General features: G+C 41.2%; 1 protein-coding gene across 1 annotated transcript; it reads right to left on the bottom strand.

Moving 5' to 3' along the window:
• Positions 1-7,811: 7,811 nt before the first annotated feature.
• On the bottom strand, positions 7,812-8,764 carry C1HXorf21 (chromosome 1 CXorf21 homolog). The gene has a single exon (XM_032181397.1). It carries the CDS (start codon positions 8,762-8,764, stop codon positions 7,889-7,891), a length of 876 nt encoding a protein of 291 aa, XP_032037288.1. The 3' UTR covers positions 7,812-7,888.
• Between the last annotated feature and the right edge of the window lie 13,007 nt (positions 8,765-21,771).

Here is a 21,771-nt window from a genome sequence, read left to right as displayed (position 1 = left end):
TTAATGAATATGATTCTAGCATCTATCACTCTCCTTCAGAAATCTCCTACAGCCTTCACATGTATATTTCTAACGAGATCTTCTGTGCAAGTCTTTAATGATTCTGTGTGTCCAGAAGACCTCTCTGGAAATTTTTTGGCAATAGATGATAGGCTAACAGATCTAAAGAATCTTTACCAGATGTATACTAAGAACTGCACTGGCACTGTCTGGAATAGGTCTTGATAAAATTCAGCTGCTATGAGGCTGAAGCCAGGAAGGTCCAAATTCCTTGAAGAAGGAAGGTGAAGAACTTCTAATACATGCATGCAGCAGCGAGGATAAGGGGATGTATTAGTGACAAGTAGTGTCTGGTAAATATGCACTGTGAATATTGCATGAAAAGTTGTCCTGAGCCATGGTTATGTCAAGCGTGGAAGTTTCTTCTTGAGTTTGGAAGATGCTGGAACGTCTAAAAGATGGATAAGCATCACCTGAAAAGAGGCACTGGAAGCAGAAGCCTGGAATTTCACCCGGATCATGTACCTAATTATAAAGAAGAGAATCTGGGGAAAGTGGATGTCTATCCACAAAGCAGGATAATAAGAGAGTCAGAACATGTTGGAGAGAACATAAAAGTAATGCTGATTATGACATATGACTTACTGTCACACCAGCTGTTTACATCTGCCAAGTCATCTTGCATCTCCACTGCTGCTTCCTGTTCCCTCCTTCTTTGCCCTTCCTTTTCTCAGCCTAAACAGTGAGCACAATGCAGTTTATTAGGAATACGTCATAAATGTTTGGGTCATTGATGTGTATGTATGTTTTTTTAAACAAAGGTTCTGGGTTACTGAGACTAAGAACCACAGCCCTCCATACATCTCAACACCTGGGATTGCCACAGCAGCCCTAAGGCGAGGGGCTGTGTGCCTAGGGTGTGTCCACGAGGACTTCCAGCAAAGCAAGCAGACAAGGGAGGAACAGAACCCCTGGAGACCTCTTTGCTCTATGTGCTACAGTAACTCAGATCAGTACCAAAACTGGCTGTGGCCTGTGAACATCAAAGGGATGCCAGCTGCCACATATAGACAAAACAAGGAATCTTTGGTTCCTGTTTTAAAGCAGTGAGAATTTAGGGATAGATGTTCTCAAAGGGGCTTGGGTGTTTCTCAACTGTGAATCAGCAAAAATCAATCTTCCCAAGGCATGCTAAGAGCTGTCAGTCCTTCCTCGGCTCCTGAGACACTTTACACTCCTAAATATGGATGCAAGAGCATGGAGCATTTTTGAAATTATGCTATGTATACTCTGATGCTAAACACTTAATACACACAGATTTGTGAGTGCCTAGACCCTCTCAGGGTCAGTTCCTAGCATTTTCAGTGCTTAATTTTGGAAAATATCTTCTGATAGACTACCCTTTCCCTACCTGTTAGATTCTGTTTTTATAAATAATAGATTCTAGGTTCATATAATTATGTAATCAAATTTCTGCTTGAATTCTCCAGACCAAAAGGAACACTGCTGTGCATTTTTAATATGACCTAACTAATGCAAAAACTGTTCTGTAGGTTTTGTTTGTTTATTTGTTTGTTTTATTTCTCAACTGTACCTCTTTAGTCAAGCATTGTGTTTCAGAAGTAATATGTCAGCCAGCTTTTGCTAAACAGTTCAACACCTTGAGATTAATGGGTTTAAACTGCTGGCCTTGACAGCTCCTAACCTCTTTCTTAAAACTGTCGATCCCATTTTTGCTATCATATCATACTATAGAACGGTTTGGTTTGGAAGGAACCTTCAAGATCACCTGGTTTCAACCCCCCTGCCATGAGCAGGGGCACCTTCCACTAGACCAGGTTTCCCAGGGTGTCATTCAACCTGACCTTGAAAAACTTCAGGGATGGGGCATGCTCTGCCTGCCTCTAACATCCTTAATATGTGTGTTGTTCGTTTTTTTTTCTTTTGTTGGAAGGTTTTCATTTAGAAATGCATTGGAATTCTCTACCAGAGCTAGAATGGTACTGTTTAAATGATTACTCTTTGGTTTCTTTTTTGTTGTTGTTTTGTTTGCTTTCCTTTTGTTTGTGTTTTTTTTTTGCTCTGCTCTACCCCTACGCTCCAAACACAATACAGTTATAAAAAAGAGGGAATTTGCATGTAAAGATGAAATACAGAGAACTGCATCAATGAGAATTACCTAAATCAGCTCTGCCTTCTCTGATTTTATTCTCATAGCTTCGTCTCCCATTACATACACACACACATACAAAAATAAATAAAAAATAAAAATAAAAAAATGAAAAAAGCTGCCACAGAGCCTAGTGGTATGACTCTCACCTCCTCCCTTCCCAGTGCTTGGTTTTTCAGAAATCCTTCTGGCCCAGTCTCTGCTCCATGAGCGCTGGGCCAGGACTGGGCAGCCTGGGGCTGCTGCAGACCCCAAGGCCTAAGCCAAGACCTTGCACCACTTGCAGAGAGGGCACAGAGCTCCAAGGGTCCTTGCCTGCACACCTGGGGGTGGATGAGGGGGGTGGATGAGAACCCACGGTAGGTCTTGCAGCTCTGTAAACTCAGTGGCTCAGGTGGAGCTGGCAAGATTGTTGTCTCATCTGGTAGGGGAGTGTCTGGAAACATCTTCACAGGAGTATTGTGAAGCCTCTTTACTCCACTGCCTGCAGTCCTGTGCCCATTTCACAAACCTGGCTCCACATAGGCATCCATTGCCCACAGCTGCCCATGAAGACTTCTCACCTGGGCCAACACCAGCCTGCCTGCAGGCTCCCATCCTCCTCAGTCATCACCCCTGCTCCCCTCCAGACATTTAGTGTCCTGACATGCCACCCAGCTAGTCCTTCTACTGCCGGGGGGGGCTGAAGGGAAGAGAGAGGCTGGAGAGCCAGAGCAGGCTGGCCACAAGCAACAAGGCAGCACGGCAGGAGGAGGGAGAGAGGTCTCAGGGCCTTCCTCAGAGCTCTAGCATGGCAGCACAGTGTAGGAGTGTGCAGTGACCAGCCTTTTCAAGAGATAAAGTGGGAAAGCAGTGCTGGAGGGAAAGGCAGCCTGGAGTTCAGCAGTAATCAGATGCTAACTCAAAATGAGGCACTGCTAATTTTCCTTGAGGGCATTTCCACTTCAGACAGAGTAGTTCACACAACGTTTGGAAGAGCCAAAGGAACACTGCTCCCTTCAGCCATTGGAAAGCCTGCTTAATATTCTGAAAAGTCACCCTAATCCTGTCAGTATTAATGCCAGGGAGATGGTGAGCCAGCTTTTCCTGATACAGCAGAAGCATGTGAATAATTCCATTTTGACCTAAAGGTCTGTTTCTTTATGTGCTAGTTATTTTTATGTATCCATTTCTAAGACAGTGATGTTTTTAACCAAATAATACAGCCCTCAATCAGTGTTATCTGCCAAGCAGAGGCCAGCCCCACCGGCTCATGCTGGCGGAGAAGCTGCCCACAGTGCCTGCACTGTGTGTAATTAATGCAGCTGAAGCTGCTCCTGTATCTCCCAAGCACCCTCCACAGCTGCTGTACTGCTCTGTGGGAGATGCCATGCTCCTGGGTGTACAGGGATGCCAAGTGGCTGCTCAGCAGCTGTCATGGGCATACAGCTTCCTTTCTGAGTCCAGTGGGCTGCATTTAATGAGGTTTACTACTAGCGCTGTCAATTAGCAGAAGCACTACAGACCTACATATCTGGTATTGGTTTAAAGTCTGTAATCATTTCAGTACTATAGCCTGGTGACCTCTCTAAGTCAGTGACTATCCCTTCTGAATCTATGAGGACAAGGTATACTACCGAAGCCCAGTGCTAGTAACAACAATATTTTACAGCAACTCTGATAAGCATGGTAAAAAAAAAAAATCATGTAGTCCCTTTGTCCCCTCCTCCCCATGGCAGACCTTACAGCTGGTGAAGGTCCTGTCTCTGACATAAAGCCATAGTAGAAAGAGACTTGAGGAAGTGATGGTTCTTAATAGCTGCCCCTAGTTCAGCTGTGGAAGGCCAGTAGCAGCAGGAATAAGCCAGACCTCAGGGTGCCCCCCTCTCACCCAGGTCCTGCCACACAGCAGCTGCCTTGGCACTGAAGGCCCAGCACTATGCCTGGCTGCTGCAGAATTTCATTTATTTCAGTTTTAGGTGATTAGCTTTTTGTCTTCATCTGAACACAACAACCGGAGCGTGAAATCCTCGCTTTCACATTCAGCACAGATCTCAGCCCATGCTTTATATCCCTTTTCCTTCCCTCCACAGCCACATCTTGGCACAAAAAAAAAAAAAAAAAAAAAAAAAAAAAAACCAAAAAAAAAAACAGAGCCGGCACAGGGTTTAAACCAAAGACAGGAGCGAGAGGTTGCCCTTGTTGCAGCAACCCGAGGATTTTTTTGCTTCTCACATTGTGCATCCAGCCTTCCTGGAAGCTCCCAGGAGCATTCAATGGCCCTGCGGTGACAGCCTTGGACTCTTAGGGGCACAGTTGCACTGCGTATAAACAATAAAACTTCTAGATGCTAATAATCATGTTAACAGCAACATGTTCTGTGAAAAAATGTCCTAGGAAGCTACTGGAATATGCTAATGGTGGTTCTTCCATGATCAGTTTCTTGACAGTTGGTCAAAATAGGAACCAACCTATTTTTTTAATGTTTACTCCTTTTTTAATTATTATTATTTTCTTCTCAAGTGATCTTAGTCCTATTCAGATCATCCTATTGCTGGGAAATAGTCATGAGACCAGACTTCAGGCTTTCCTTTCAAACTACATTCACTAGCCACCAGAACTCCACCAGTGTCCAGAAGCGATGAGCCTCTGCCTTAAAAATGATTATTTAACAAAGATACTAAACAAATGGGATCTCTCTCTTTAAACATTTGACCCTGAGACAGATGAGGAGGGGAGGGAAAGAGAGAGGGAGGGAGAGAGGGAGGGAGAAGGAGAGAGATGGTAATCGCTTTAGATAACAACCTGACTCATGCTAATAGCAGCCTAATTGCTATCCAAGTGCTTTTAGCAGGAAACAGACACACCTAGAGAGGCACTCGTGCAGAAGAAGATTAGTTTTAAATGGAGGAAGGACAGAAATTTAAATGAACTTTCAGCTGAGCATAGTGGAAAGTAAGAAATATTTGTTTGTTTATGCAAAAGTCACATCCAAGAGTTACTCTGTATTGCTTCAGGGACTGGGATGGTATGTAATTCATATGAGAAACAGACGCACAGTAGGGCTCAAAGTGAACCAAGGAATTATATTTAGGCAGGGGAAAGAAAATAGCCATATTTTGGGAGGAAGTGGTTGAAAGCTCTCTTTCCAGCATAAATCAACTTCTGCAAGGATTATGACCCTTACATGAATAAAATTCATAAATGTCAGTCCAATAATACAAAGTAAGACCTTTATGTGAGAATAGGTGTGATTATACTAAGTGATTTGCCTGGGAGGAAGCTCCGTACAAATGGAGTGATTTGTCATTGACTGAATAATCCAATCTAAGCGTCCAGCATGCCCTCTGATTGCAGCAGCCATGCTGTCTTATGCTAAAGATCTGTCTTTTTTGCACAGCTGCATAGTGAGTTGCTGTAATAGCTCTTTCCTCTGAAAGCCCAGCCCCAAATCCTCATTGCAGCACACTGACACAGCAGCTAAGGGGTCAACACTGTGAGCAAAACTACATTTCCACATCAGTCTGTGGGCAAGCCGCTTAGTCCCTGTTCCCCAGGTGCTGTTACTATTTACTAAATCTCTTCTCAGAATGGAGGCTGTGGCCAGCGGATGTTTCCTATAGCTCTTAGTCACAGATCTGCCAGTTAGGAGGAGAACCAAAATCTGGACTTCCAGGTCACAGATGATAAAAAGCTCTTTTGTTCACACGGTGTGTGCTCTATGTAGTGGGTAAAGTTGAGTGCAAAAATGGAGTATGCTCTCTGATGAAGGTGCCAGATCTTTCAGCAAGGGAATTGATATATATGTATTTGACTCTGGAAGTTCTTCTCTTTTTGTTTTGTGCTACTCCATGGCTACAGTCATGTGAATGTCAATAGGAATAAACAAAAAAATGCATTTTGAAAAAAAAATGATCACGCATTTGCAGGATGTAAAAATGACTGTTTGATTGCTTTTGCTGTCTTCTGCAAGCCATTTTCATAGATGCTTGTGTATCTTTTTATTCTGGGAGAAATTAAAAAAATTGAGAGATCTATTAATAATGGATTTTGCTTGTGTAACACATGACTGTATGTTATCTTGAATGTTACTGTCTATTTAGAATAGTATTTTTTCTGTTTGTAAATTGAATTTGATAAAAGTCTACAAACATTATAAATCAGAAATTATCAATCATGAGTTATTGAATAATAGTATTGGGGTAGGCTGCTATGGCAACAGAATTACCATCTCTGACTTCACACAGGAAAGGTTCATATAGCAACTGTTTTTTTGGATACCCCTTCATTGCACAAGCAGGAAAATATACTGAGCTATCCAGTAGTCTCTGGGAAGAGAGCAGCAATAAAATAAACTGACATGTTTATTACATCGCATTTGTTTTTGAAATACACATAAATGCATGCCTTACATTTGTAAAACAAAACAAAAGAGGAACACAAAGGCCAAAACAACAGTGTTGAATCACTGGCATGAGTCACTGGCATGAAAACATTTGATGAATATTTATTATAAATTAGTATTTACATTAAACTTAGAAACTCAACCAATGATGGATTGTCATTGACAATGTGTTATATATCATACCGACTCAAAGCAGGTAACCATCCTTGCCCTTGACGCAGCTAATTATTTTTTTTCTTCTTTTTTAAGACTTGTGAGATTTTACAGAAGACCTTTCTATTAGATATATGTCAAGTTCAAATAACCTTGGCCTATGACATACAGCAATGCTCGTAACAAAAGGAGGGGTTGGTCATGCTGCTGAGTGGTCTGTTTCTGCTTTCCTTCAGTGGTCAAAGGAATTGGTCACATTAATTACTGGTGCTTTGGCTTAGCCCTTATTTTTCAATTTGAAATTCTCTTAAAAATAGGGGGGAAGAGAAAGAAGCGTTCCCCTTATTATCACCACTATCCCTACATGACCACGCCGCAGTCTTTAAGTCGCTGACAAACATGGTGGGTGTCTGTCTGGCATCTCAAGTCACTGACATCTGTCGTAAAAGTTCAGCTCGGCACAAAATATACAGCTATACACACACACTCCTTCTGACAAAGTCTGTCTGGAAACAGAGTTTTTGCTTCACAAAAAGGGACGGTAAAAAAAGGGATGGTGGAAGACACCAATGGATTAATTAGACCTAGTATAGAAGAAGCTGTAAAGTGTCTATTAGTTAGTATCTTTAAGAACAGATTATAAAAAATATCTGACAGAGGTGTTATAAGTAAAGCAGTTTGGGTCAAGGAGATGAACCAGATGGCATCCTGAATTCTCTGTTTCTGTGGCTCTGTGATCCCTGTACTTGCAGAGGTGTGAGCCTTAGCTTCACAAAGACCCTCAGGTAGGATGGCAGATTCCAGGGGAGGAAAGATGAATTGAGATGTCAAGGGGGAAGAAAGAGAGTATCTGGAAGAGTGTCATATGCTCTTAGTCATTTTTCTACTTTTTTTTTTTTTTTTTTTTTTTTTTAATGTCCATGACTCACTCACTGAAATAAGCCTTTGGGAAAAAAACATTAAAAAAAAAAAAAAAAAGTAATTCATCTGGCTCACAATAGGGGGACATCTGTGCAGTACAGATATTTTTACTTAATATGTGCTGGAAAATGTAACTGGTAGACAGTAAATAAATTTTAACGAAGCAAAAAGATGTCTGAAGAGATAAAAATAAAAAATAATAAAAAATAAAAATTGAGTTTGCAGAACCTAAAAACTGTCTAACTGTAGAAATTCAAATACTACACATTAGTGTTGCTGTACTGGGAAATATGCAGACTGGGTGTGCTAATTTCAGAGGATATTTGTTCACTGGCTATTTGTAGGAAGCGGCTGATGACAATGTCTTTGGCCTTGGTGGTCTCCATATTCCTCTCTCGTGATATCTGCATGCTGATTTGGTCTACGTTAGTCATGATGAGCTCCGAGGCCAGGATCTGAGTGGGGGATGCCCTGTTTGCTGTGCTATCCATGATATACTGCTTGTACAGCTCCACCAGCTTCTGCTCCAGGTAGTCGTTGAGGGCCGAGTCAGAGAGAGGCTGCTGGTGTGGCATTAAGCTCGCCAGCCGCCAGCACGATGAGAAGCCTTGGACTGGCCTGCGGATGGTCTCACTGGGGGGGACCCTCATGGACTCCATGGGTGGAGGAATCTCTGAGGACTCCAGGAAAGGGCCGATGCCACTGTCACAGGTAAAATCTGACGCCACTGAGCTAATAGGCACCACATAATCCCCAGCTATATGCAAGTCATTGTAGTTCTTGCAGATGCTTTTGCAGGAGGATGGAACCAGGTAGGTGTCTTTTCTTGCCAGCCCCTCGCAGACGTCTGTAGCTGGAGATGTCTGCCCTTCAGGTGCTGGGTGCTCTGTGGGCTGTAGGACATTATCCTTCTGCCTTCTGCTGTGTTTGCTGTCTTTAGAGTGGACTGAGGAAAAACATTTGCCAGCAGATCTGCATCTCTGAAGGAAGCTTTTTCCTTGTGCTTCTTCAATGGAAGAATAATTAATGGACCTCATTTCATACACCACTTCCTCGGCTGCCACGTTGGTGCAGAGCTCAGAGCTCAGGTCTTCACAAAGGTAGGCAATTCTGTGAAGGTAACCTTCTGACAGCATCCTTCAAGAAAGGAAAGGAACCACCAGCAGACAGAAGAACGACAAGAAGAAACCATTAGTTCATTACCAAGTCAGTGAGTGATGATTATACTCACACCTCTATTACAAGCTGCCGAGATATATTTCTAATTTGAACATTAACGCTTGTCTCTGTCTTTCTGGGGGACTTGAGTCAATGAGTGAAGTGATCAGATCATCTCCCTGTTGTGCTGTTAACTCAATTGCATCAAAGTATATTCTGTGTAACACAGCATATGGTATGTATGATACATCCAAAGACAAGTGAATTGGGAAGAGAGGAACAAGAAGTGGTTTGCTTTGGTAATAAGTGCTATAATAGCTTGCATTTAAATATTTATATTTTTTCCCTTTATTTCAGCTAAAAAGCCAAGGGTTTCCCCCCTCTTTCCCTCTCTGAAGCAACTTTTATTGTGTGTGGTTTGTCATCTGCCTCTGAACTATGTTGATTTGAGATTCATATCGAGAGTATAACCCTTTAGTATCCAGACTGATCAATGACTGTAGGTGTGAATCCTTTTTCACTAAGAAGTCTCAGATCATTAAATTAGCACTTATCACTTCCATATGCTAAGCTGGATAGAATTGGCTCTAGTTTTTAGACATTAAAATGTCAATAACAAAAGCAAGGCTTTTTGGAGACATGATTCATTAGACTTGTTTTAGACACCCGAATTGAAATTAGATGAATTGTGCCCTACATGTGCTGATCACTCTCCAACTACTGTAAAAGGATCTTCTTAAACTGACCGTCCTAGATGCAGCGTGCTTTTGAAAAGACACATTTCAGTGCAATACATAGGCAGATGTGCATTACAGAAGTATTCCAGTTCCTTCACTGTTGTGATACTCACAGAAAGCCATGAGTATCACCAGCTCTGAAAACAGTTTTCATCGCATTTCTGCAAAGGCACAATCAGGTTCCAGAAGTCAATAACCCTATCCAGTCACTGAGCTGGTGGCTCATCCTCAAAAGCTGTGTAGCCATGTTAGCAGTAAAAGACAGGGCTCACTAGCAATGACAGAAATGTGTCTGCTCCTCAGCAAATGTTCTGTCCACACTTTAGCAGTTCCACTGCCATATAATTGTCCATAACTCCACCTTTGTGCCTTTCATTTAAATAGATGTCAAGGAGGTGATTCACAGGAAAGATGTCCTAAAGAAATTGTGTGGTCCAGCAGTGAGAAAGTAAATCTTAAACAGATGTATTTTTCTTTGTTTAGGACAAAATATCTTGTGTGATAGAGGAGCAAATAAAATGTCTTTGTTTAAACAGTGGGAACTTCTTTCATTTACTATTTAATCTGATTACATCATTTTAATCCTTACAGATATTGTCTGTGTAGGTTTAAGCATATATCCCAATTAGTTGTCAAAGCACCTGCTGTAAAGGAGCACTGGAACATATTTCCACAAAATGTGAATAGTGGTGAGGTGAGATCTCTGCAGCACATGCAATACTACATCATTGCTGCTGACGACTGTTGAACTAATATTTTACAAGAGTGAAAAGACTTTCATTTCTGAGTCAGGTATATCTTGTGTTGCAGTTGCTCGTGCAAAATGCTGCAGAAGTATTAAATGTTGGCTAAATCCTGTCTAACTGTGGATATGGACTTGAGGCATATGTTGGCAAGAAGATAGTGTGAGAAAAGACTTTCCTCAGGGGGAAAATAAATCACTTCCACACTATAAAGATGGCTGCTGGAGGAAAAAATAATCTTCCTTCAGAAGGAAATGTTCATGAAAATTAAATATGTCCAAACACTTGCTTTGGTGAGTCTGAATCCCGTCTGCTGCTTCAAGTTGTGTGAGATTTCCCACAGGCAGGTAACATTTAGTGAAATATAGTCCATTTTAATCCATTTACATGAGATGCAAATATATAGAGAGCTTGTCAATCTTTGCAGTAAGTTGCTGTTGTCTTGCGTTAGGTTTTAGATGTAAGTAAGGTACCACCACAGAAATCTCACCCAAATGCTTGAGGTGCTCTTGTTGTAAACCTGCCCTTCTCTTCCCCTTTCCCTTCTTTCCCCTCCTTGTGCAGTGCAAAGGCTGTTCCATTCCCCTCTTTCCCTGACCCAGAGGGCTTCTGTGTCAAGTTGCCACCAGCTTAGGGTAGCAGGAACTGTTATATACTTATTCCTACATTTACTTTTAATGTTGATTCTGAGAATCAAGTGAAAATATAACGTCTGACCTATTCACTTCTTAACCAACATGCGCAAAGCCATGTGGGCTCAGGTAGCATGTGACATTTCTGTCTTTCCTACTACCCAGATGCATCTTGTTTCTGTCATAAGGTGATACATTAGGGAAATGAAACTGCTGGTTTCGTTTCTTCATGCTGCATTCTGCAGTACCCATTTTCAGAGTTTTAGAGTACAGGGTCTGAGACTGAATTGGAAACAAAAGAACAGGCAAATTCAAAAAGATTAGGCTCCCGTCATGCTTACGAATTACATGTTTTGTTGAATGAGTTACAAGTTTACCCTCTGATGGTTGCAAGAGCTGTGGCACTAATCTGATGATATTCACAGCTCTGCAAGGAAATCTGATTGAAGCTCTGATGGGTTCTGTCGAGAGCCAGAATGCAGAAGTGAGCTATATATATCTCTGGTCCTAATACTTATCATATATCCATGTCACATTGTTATTACATCACGACTGATGGCTGGCCATACAGTTGGGTCACCCTTAATTCTCGTGTTTTACATCGGACAAGGATGACAGTTTCCATTAATTCTTTCTTTTGTCCTTTGTCTTAGTCCCCCTCCTGTGCCACACACACACCTATACACCAAGACTGCAAATGCATGGGGATTACATCTAATGCCTTTCAGTATTTGGGGTTTCACACTCCTTACATTCACCTTTCACTTTCCTCTTCCTGAACATAATGCATTATTTTTGTTGTACTAGGAAAAATAGTCCGGTCTACAATGTTGTTCTGATACATTTTTCACATGAGATGAACAAACCAATATTTCCTTGTACAGCTACTGTCTTGGCGAAGGGAGCTGGCTACATCCTATCTAAGCACAGATCACAGTGGAGACAGAGGGAGCAGGCTGTCTGCTTTACATTCTTTTCTATCTTACGTAGTCTTTATTACTCTCAGAAGTTCTTAAAAGCTTGTAGGTCTTCCCTGGGGTTTTTGTTCAGTTTTTCAGAAGAAAAGCCTAAAGGCAGGATGAATGTTTAAAGCCATGTGGAGAATCCAGTGGTATTGCTACTATTTTCTGAGTGGCAGCAAATTTGCTGGAATATAATGCTTGGAGATGGTGCCAATGTTTGCATAAAGATCTCATATTATAGTCTGGGAGCAAGCAAATAGAATGGGAGTTCTTGGCTTAGGATAAGCAAAAAGCTTAAGGAACGCATGAGAAGGGTACACAAAGTTATATGATAAATTGTGCCCCATATGAAAACCTGAGCAAGATCAAAAGTTGCTAGAGAGAATGGAAAGAACATGGTGCCAGCTGGAATCACTGCTCTGTGGGGAAAGGGACATTATTTTGCATTGCAAAAGGAGGGGATGGAAAGCACACAGAATAGACAGGCCTGTTTTGAAATGGAATATATCTGGCTTTCAGTTCTCTGAGTGAGGCTCTGAATGGCACTGAAGCTGTGCTCTTGGTAGTTTCAGTTCAAGTTATAGCACTGGATATAGCTATAGGTATAGCTTAATTGAGTTATAGATACAGCCTATGATCTACTAGATAGGACTGCAATTAAAGTCTTCCCATCTCAAGGGAACCCAAACCTTGTGGATCCATCTTTCGTATGTTTTCTCCTAGTATTATCTTTTATAGTCTGTGGAGAAACAGACCCCTTCTCTGAGGTTTGAGATCTCCCTCTAATTGCAGGGCATGCATGCGAGAGTTCCCCTGGCAGGCAGGGTAGATTGGAGCAGCAAGCCCACATATGCTGCAGGATCCACATCTCACCTTCCACGACGTCTGGCATGAAACAGCTCCTGAGAAGCCTCAGTGCAGCCAGTATGGGGAAATCAGGACAGCGAAGAAGGAAGTGAAACAAGCTGTGCGTATGGATGAGTATATAGCCTGTCCTTAATGTATGAAACCCATGGTTTTTGGTGGGTGAACCCCATTTCTTAAGGGCTATCTCCAGTGCCCAGTGCTGGCTTAGGTAAATGTAATGGAGGCTGCTGCTTGAGTTGGGAGTTGGCCCTCTTTGCCCATGGCAGAAGAGAAGAGGACCCGCCAAGCGGTGCTTCTGCACTTCCCCTAGTGCTGCTCTGGAAGACCTGAGAGCTGTGGGACTGTTCCATGAGGCTATTCCAGCAGCAGCAGCAGCAGTCCTGAGCCAAGTCCCCTTTTTCCCCCTCCTTGAAACTCTCTTTTTGTCTTCCTTCAAAAGAAAACCTGAGCCTGGCTCATCTTTATTTGCCTATCCATGTTTCAGGAGTTGCAGGAAAGCTAGGAGTCCCACTCCTACAAGGACATATGGGCTGCTTTGTGGGGAACAGAGAAGGTTGAAGAGGATGAAAATCCTGTATTTCAGGAGCATGAAGGAATCACCTTGTGCAACGAAGTAACAGAGAGATCTCCTCCTCAGAAAACACAATGTGCTTTATATGTTTATTGTAATGTGAAATGTTCTTGCTTGACAAATGTCTACACAATCATGCTATATGGATGGCAATGAACTCCAAGAGCACCTGGCTTCCTTCACTTTGAAAAGTACATTCTTAATGTATGTTTGAGTGCTGTTTTATCTTTAAGTGGAGTTTTGGGGGGACAGACTTCCATAAAAAAATGAAACGAAAACGGTATGTGGGTAAATAGAGCTTCTTGAGCTCTTAAATCCTTTCCCATCTAATTCAGTTTTATTAGTTCCTTGAAGCTTTGTACAAAGCCAGCCTGATTTATTGCTTTCCATATTTTCCTTAATTATCTGTACCCATACAAACTTGTTTTAGGACACCGTTAATCTGATTCGATAGCATTTTACGTCTCATATGCAAAGCTGTAAGGAGCAATATGAAACGTAAGGCAGGAAGGGATCGAGCTCCACATTCATTAGGATGACTTGTCTACATAATATTTCTAGACTGTGTTTTTCTCCGGGGTGGGAATAATTTCCTGTTTCTGCATTTCTGTGTTTATTTTAATTAGTTGTCTGTTGTTGTTATGACTGAACTATTTGCACTGAAATATTTTGTATCTAAGCAGCTGAAATAAAAGGGAAATAAATTCATATGTTATAGAAGAGAAGTGTATAGTTTCTAGATGTGAAAAGAATACAAGGCAAAGCAAGAAAGACAGAAAAAGCTGAAGGGGTTTCCCAGGAGGAGTGAGAGAAATGTTGTACTAACAAACCTTCAAACATTGGTCACATCTGCAAAAGAGTATAAAAAAGGAGGGGAGGGTGTACACCCAGGTCATGCTGTGAATTTGCATCGAACCAGGAAATTGGCTGTGAATCAGGAAAATGCAATGACAACATTTCTTTGTATATACTTTTTAACATCACCTTTTTAAAAAAAAAAAAAAGTCTCAACATTTTCTCTGTTAATATTTGTAACATTACGGCCTTTTTTTTCTATTACAGTTATTTTTATTTTATTTTCTAATCTAAAAATAGAGTACACCACTTCTAAGATGATCTGAACTGTATGCTACCATGCAAAAATCAATAAAAAATACCATAATTATTATAAAAGCAATACACTTGGTAAGATTCCCTGTAAAAGTATTCTGGAGAATATTATTTTAGTGTGATTTTATGACAGTCTTCAGAAGGATCAGAGAATCAATCAAAATTTTTTTACATTCATAATCACAGTCAATTGTGGTTCTGAAGACAGCACTTTTGAAATGCTCTTATCTCTTCTTAAGGCAGCAGAAATTGCATGTGGACAGTGGCTGGGACTCTGCAAACATGTGCAGGCATTCCGAACAGTCAGAGAAAGCACATCTTCATTTCACCAGGTACCAGCTGCAGTCCCACACAAACAGAACCAAGCTGCTTTGGTAAGCAAGGGCAACATTTTCATACTTTTATATAGCGCATAGTATATTTCAGTTCTTACCTCCAAAGATACAGCAGCTGACCGGGTACAGAAAACTGGTTGTCTTACAAACTGTTTAAAGCTTCCTGTGTGGCTGTCCTACCCCAAAATGCAGCGTTCTGTTTTTATTTCCTTTTCAAATACACTTCTAAGATGACATATGCTTTATTTCCAATCCTTTATAGTGCAGAAGTATAGAAAGAAAGTCCCTTAGGAGTTGAGGGGGTTTTATAACTGACTGAACCACAACGCGTTAGACTTGCTTCCTCTTTTATGTTTAAATGAAACTTGATTGTGAAACGGTGTATTGTTAAAATAACTGGTTACAACACACTCGGTCCATGCAGACAGACTTCTCTTTATTAACTATTTAAAACAAACATAAAAAGAAATCGTTCACCTTAGTGAACTGAACATCTAAAACAATCTTAGATAAAGTGCTCCTCTTTTGGTGATTTATGGTTTACCATATTTCAACCATTACTCACCATTTTCTTTTTAATTGACACAGTAAGACATCTAGACCTATCAAGATCGTGGTGATGCCAAATAAACATGAAGAGTGAGATGCCAAAGCAGAAATGCACTTCACAGCAGGACTACTTTGTTGTCTGCAGACCTTGTTATATCTCAGCTTCCTCCCGAACAGCACAGCTTAGCTGGTTTATCAAGTTTTGTTTTCACTGCAAAACTTGTCATGAGGAAGGTTAGACTCAGGGTACACATGGCTTGTCTTATCAGGGACAGTACGTTAAAATACTTTGGTCAACTGGGAGTTCACCCTCCAAGCTTGAGGTCCATGGGCAAACATTATGGCTTTGAGATTGGTATGGGAATATTCCTTAAAGGACAGAGGACGTGCACTGTTTCAAGGATGTAAGAGCAAGTCCAATGCATCAAGAGTCCAATGTATCCACGTCCTCGAAGGAGAAAAGTGCTTCAGGTAAGCTGCACTGTTCCTTCTTTCCTTCTTACCACAATCCTTCTTCTCCCACAAAGAGCACTCCCAAGAAGATGCACTATGTACATCTACCTCATCTTTTTATATGGGTTCAGGAGTGTGTTTTCAAAACATTTCTGCCAGGTGTGTGCACTCGCTGTGCTCTGGTTTGCCTCTCAGACCTGTCTCGAAGCATGTGAAACAGGATTCCCCATGGATGAAACTCAGCCAGGAGGACACAAACCAGGACCATACTTGAAACTTCCCACAGGCAAATTTCCTCATCGGACCACAATAGAGGTAATCCAAAATAACTTCCCCAAAACACACATACCATGGTTTCATGGTTTCAACACCAGCTGTTTTGCTGTCCACATCTGCTCTGACTGTGATGCAGTACTGGCTGATGTAGGCAGAGCAGGAAAATGCTGTCAAGAGGCTCATCTATAAGATATTACAGGACAGTTTATCACGTCTTCATGAAGAAAACCTCATCCACCGATGCCATTCAGTTAGTGTGGTTCAATAATAAGTGATAAAGCTACACTGCTATAAACATAAGAGAGAGGGCTGGATTTCCTTCTGTACCACATCATGGCTGCACCGTGGAGGTTAAGTATAAATCTCTGCGTAGCCTGAGCCTGTTCTGTCAAGCAGCACAAAGGCAGCTGCCTGCCAGTTGTATGTGAAATGTCTGTACCAGAAATTGTAACTGGGGAGCCTTTGGGAGGACCCATATTCCAGAGCTTTTTCTTAAAATTAGAAGTAGGAATAAATGCATAAAATAAATAAAATAAATAGATTTTATTGTGTATATATTCAAGCAGGTAAACCTGATGCAGTAAGCTCCAACACGTTGTCAGGCAATTTTAGCTCTACCCCTGTTTGGTAGGTCAATGCCATTAACTAGGAATTTTGGAATTTAAAAAGGTTTAGGACAACACCTTAAGATTATCACCTAGCATATAATTACTTTACGCAATATGACAAAGGGGATATTTTGAATCCTTTCGGTCTTTGGAAGGGAAGTGGGTATGGGAAAGAGATAACACAATCAGTACTTCGTCATAAAAAATTGATGATGAATGATTCCTGCTTCTTGCTGTAGCAAAGTGGTTGTGTTTCCCTCCACAGCATGGAGAGGTCTGGCTGCACTGGGTCCCCAGAGGCTTGCTGCCAGCAGCCCCCCAGCAAGGCGGGGCAGCTCCTTTGGCACACCTTGCGAGGTTACGTTAGGCACCCAGCATTTGATATTACATGCTTAAAAATAAAATAGCTGTTTCATCATGCAAATGACTACTAGATCTTTTAGTTATCTGCAGAGGCAAGGACCATGTCCTTCCTGATTCTTGTTGCATTGTGACTTGCTTTTTGTACTTCAGTGACAAGCGAACTATTTGCTGACTTACATGCTCTTTCTAGTCAATAAAAATTCTACAGGTTCAAACTCTGTGCAAGTCAAAAAGAAAAACAAGGCCTTTTATCTAAGAAAATTACAAGCAAGATCATTGCACCCTGTGATAAAATCTTCAATAGGAGTTTGCTTTGAGAAAGGGCAGCAATGTTGGACATAGTGTATTGAAGCTGTTATACTGTCTGTTCCCAGCATTAGCCTTGCTAGGAATGCACAGCCAGCTGATGGAGTCTTTTCAGTGTATGCTCTTTTCTGCTCTCATACTTTACATGAACTGGATGATTGCTGTTGTCACACTTCCAAAATCTTTCTCAACCTGTCTTCATTCACAATCTTATTTTTATCTTTAGTGGTCAAATCGCTCTACCTATTTTTTTTTTACAAAGACCATAAATAATGCTGCACCGGTGCATTCCAGATAAAGTACCTTATTGCACAGGTGATACCACTGACAGCAGAGAGCATGATGTGCTTTCTGTGCACAACTATGTATGGGCACATGATCATATAAGCACTGTTATTTAGTCCGGAGTGTATGAAGCACAGTGCTTGTAAAACACCAAAAAAAAAAAAAAAAAAAAAGTATTGTATAGGGCTGATCAGCCTCTTTCCATTGCCAAGGTCTGGCAAAAAAACATTTTTTTTTTCTTTTCTTTTTTTTTTCTTTTTTAATTAATAGTACAACAATTTATAAATTAATGTCTTTGAACAAAACATAATCTAAATGTCATCTGCTTTTTTACATCTCTCTAGCATCAGATAACAATGAGGCTAAAAGGGGATCCGCAATGTGTAAGTACATAGACATATATGTACTGAATTACTGGTGTACACAGTAAATACCGTGAAACACATCATAGCTCTTCAATCAGCAGCAGAGAGCAGCTTGAAACTGTGCTGGACAGAGTGCAAACTGCACCTTCTTTCAGCAACGTACCTTATTCCTGCCCAACTCAGCAGCCTGCTTGACTAAATGGGTTATCAGCAGCTACACATCTTTGCTTGCATTTGTACCTTCCAGGTTTCCTTAGCAGTCTTCTGGGCTCATTTGTTAAGCTTTCCAGAGTACAAAGACACCAGTTCTGCTCCTTTCATAGAATTTGTGTTGTGGTAAGCCTAGCCCATTTTTTTTTAAAGTGCAGTTTCAAAGGGAAAACTTAGCAGTGCTTTTTGTTTGCCTGGATTTTTCCCCAGAACGCATGATTCTTTTGTAAGTCCCTACACTTTCAAATGTAAATCTCAGTATGAGTAGAAAATGTACTTCAGGTGGTAAACAAATTACGCAGCCATTCCAGATCACTGCATTTAGATGTAACTGCAGAATAAAAAGTGCTTGAGCCTGTATCTCAGCTCCATAGTGCCAGATCATTTTCTACTGCAGGAATCCCTGCTTCTTTGAACACAGGGTGTTATAATGCAATTTTTGCTTCACAAGTCCAAAATGGCTACTCCTATCTGCTCACTTAATTAAGTTGCAGCTAATTATGTCCTATGTACCAGGTAGAAAAGCATCATCATTAGATTTCTGATAAGACTAACCAGTAGACATGGGAGGAAATGCTTTCTGCTGCTTGGGAAGTAGTTGCACCTTTCATTTAAAAAGAATTTTTAAAATATAGTGTCTAGAGGGAGATTCCTGCAGCCAACAGCATGGTCCTAGGCAGAGGACATTATTTTATCAATGTGGCCAGAGCAGGGTGTAGCCTTCTGTTCCCTCCTCCCCTTGGCTTTCTCCCCCCAGGAACCTTTTTCTGATTTTTTCCTTTGGGTGAGCTCTGGCTTCCCTTCTCAGCAGGTCTCCAGATTTAACAGGCTTAAGCTTCAGCAAATCCCAGCTGTAAGAAGAGAAGCTTGTTTCACCTGTCTGTGCCTTGAGGACAAGGAAGGCTATTCATCTCTGCAGGACCAGCTCACTACGACATCCATAGCTTTCTTGCTGGCTTTCTTCTGATCAGATTTCCACTCTGGTTAGGTGGACTTTCTGGGATGAGCCAAGATTAGCTGTGTAATTTCAAGGTGGGAGCCAGTTAATTATATTATAAAACTTTTGTGTTATATCCAGAAGCAGTACAGACCGGCTGGAATACTGCCTATCTGTATGAAATCGTGCCACATGATACACACTCTAATTCTGATGCTTGTATTGATTCTTTGTTAAGAATAAATCACGCCTTATGCTGCTGAATTACTTCTTGGTTTAGTGACAACTAGTCATTACTGCTGAGGCTTCAAGTTGTCAGGGAAAGAGCTTTTAACTGGAAAACGGGACCGTGCAACAGATTTTTTTTCTTCTTTTCACATTTTTTTTTTTTTTAGAATACATCAGTGTAACACAATGAAGTTGAAAACACTCAGGCTGCTAATAAGAGATTTTTTGATAATCTATCAAAATCCCACAAAAATCACAGAAACCCAGGAGGTATTGCAGTGGTCTGGTTATGTTAGTTGTATTGGCACACGTGTGCACCGTCCAAGCAGAGCCATCCAGTGGCAGCTGGATGTATTTCATGTATCTTTTTCTCAAGTACTGGCTTTTGCTTTAACTCTGATTATTACATCCTTCACTTCTTATTCTTACATCTTTCTGGTAACCAAGAAAATACACTTTTTCAACTATCTCAGATTCTCTAGTAATAAAATTCAACTGAAAATTATGTCTAAATTCAGGCACTGTCTTCAGGAGGTTTACAACAGAGATGATTGGGGAAATTTGGGAGCTGTAACAGAAAAAGCAGTGGACCCACTGAATACTTTTAAGAAGGTAGTAATAGAAAACACTCCCATACTTTGGTCCATATAAACCAGATCCCAGAAAAGCATTGCCTGTGGTTTTGTTAGAGTCAGGCATCCTTGGGCACCAGTGCCACAAACATACAAGAAAAGGAAAGGCAGCAAAAATCATAAGCTGAAACAACTGCAGGCAAACCACCAGCTCCACTTGCTAGCAAAGAAACTATGACCACTGCGGTTTGCTGCTGAAGAGATACCCAAGGGCATGAGACGTGGCAGAGCGGGTGAGTGGAAGGAATGGCAAGGGTCTGAAAAGCAGGAGGAAAGCTGAGGAAAGACCGCAGAGCTGATTTTTTGATGATTGTTGCCAAGGAGCAGGAAAAAAAAAAAATCAAGCAATGATATGGGCATAGAGAAGCAAAGAAGCTTTTTCAGGTGGAGTCTCTAACTGAGATTTTGCAAGGAAAGCTGAGAGCAAAAGGCTTTTTAGTTGCATAAATAAGAGGAAAGAAATGTAAGAAAAATGCATCCACTGTGGTTTCTGAAAACAAGAAATATATTTGCTTGGAAGTGGAAAACAGTAAGTTACATTTTCAGGAAGACTGGGACAGAAACAATGCAAAGATTTAGGAATAAGATAAAACATTTTAAATTAATATATATATACATATATTTGAGCCACCAATGTGTCCTCATGGCAAAGAAGGTCGATAACATCCTGTGCTGCACTAGGCAAAACATTGCCAGCAGATTGAGAGCTGATCCTTGCCCTCTGCTAGGCCTGGTGAGACACACCTGCAGTGCTAGGTCCAGGGTGCGGATGCTCAGTACAAGATCCCCAGTACCTACTGCAGCAAGTTCAGTGCAGGGCCACAAAGATGATTGAGGGACCAGACTTAAGAGGAGTGGCTGTGAGAGCTGAGACTGCTCAGCCTGGAGAAGAGAAAGCTCAGGGGGATTTATTCACGTGCATAAATACCTGGCAGAGGGAGTAAAGACAGCAGAGCTAGACTCTTCTCGGTGTTACCCAGTGACAGGACAAGAGGCATTGGCACAAACTGAAATACAGGAAATTTCACATTAAAAAAAAAAAAAGCAGCACTCTTCTCCTGTGAAGGTCCTCCAATGGGAACAGGTTGCCCAGAGAGGCAGTGGAGTCTCCATCCCTGGAGGTGTTCAAAACCCGATGGGACAGCTCCATGCAGTCAAGTCTCACTGCAGAGCCCTGAGCAGAGCTTGGACCAGGCAAGCTCCAGAGGCACCTTCCAGCCTCAACTGGTCTGGGATTATAAAAAGGAAGGAGGAAGGAGGAAGGAGGAAGATACAGTATTTGGTACAAAAGACAATAGATACTTCTCTGGAAATATTTGCTGCCACTGCAGCATAAAGTAACAGTGATGTGTGAAAGCACATTGATTAAATACACCAGTACATAGGGCTGTAAGCACAGCAGTACAATAGATAAAAGCTGGATATGAAACTAGACAGAGAGGTAACAGAACAATCACAAAAGAGAAGAATGGACACTAAAGGCAAAGGAAGATTGTTATGCTTAAAGCAACTTTGAGTATTGGACAATTCAGGCAATACTGACCACATTGCTCTTGAGTTCCTATGTATCCCTGAGTGAGACCTGTAAATATTGATGGCTCATTTTCTCAACTCATAAAATCACTTAATAGCAAGCATTAGTTCACATGACATTTTCAGGGGAAAAAAAAAAAAAAAAAAAAAAAAAAAAAAAAAAAAAAAGACAATCTTGTGGATTTGGTTACACAAAAGGGAAACAACCTCTACTGATTTCAGAAGTCACTAAACAAAACTGAAATCTAAGTGAAAGCTAACCAAAGGAGAAGGCCACAGACCA

Source organism: Aythya fuligula, chromosome 1 (assembly GCF_009819795.1).
Source record: "Aythya fuligula isolate bAytFul2 chromosome 1, bAytFul2.pri, whole genome shotgun sequence".
NCBI classification, from domain to species: Eukaryota; Metazoa; Chordata; class Aves; order Anseriformes; family Anatidae; genus Aythya; species Aythya fuligula.
Note: the sequence above shows the minus strand (reverse complement) of the source record. Positions and strands in the feature narration are given on the sequence as shown.

Bases quoted from the DNA above. Each gene is read 5' to 3' on its own strand.
- C1HXorf21 (XM_032181397.1), bottom strand. From the start codon at position 8,764: ATGCTGTCAGAAGGTTACCTTCACAGAATTGCCTACCTTTGTGAAGAC.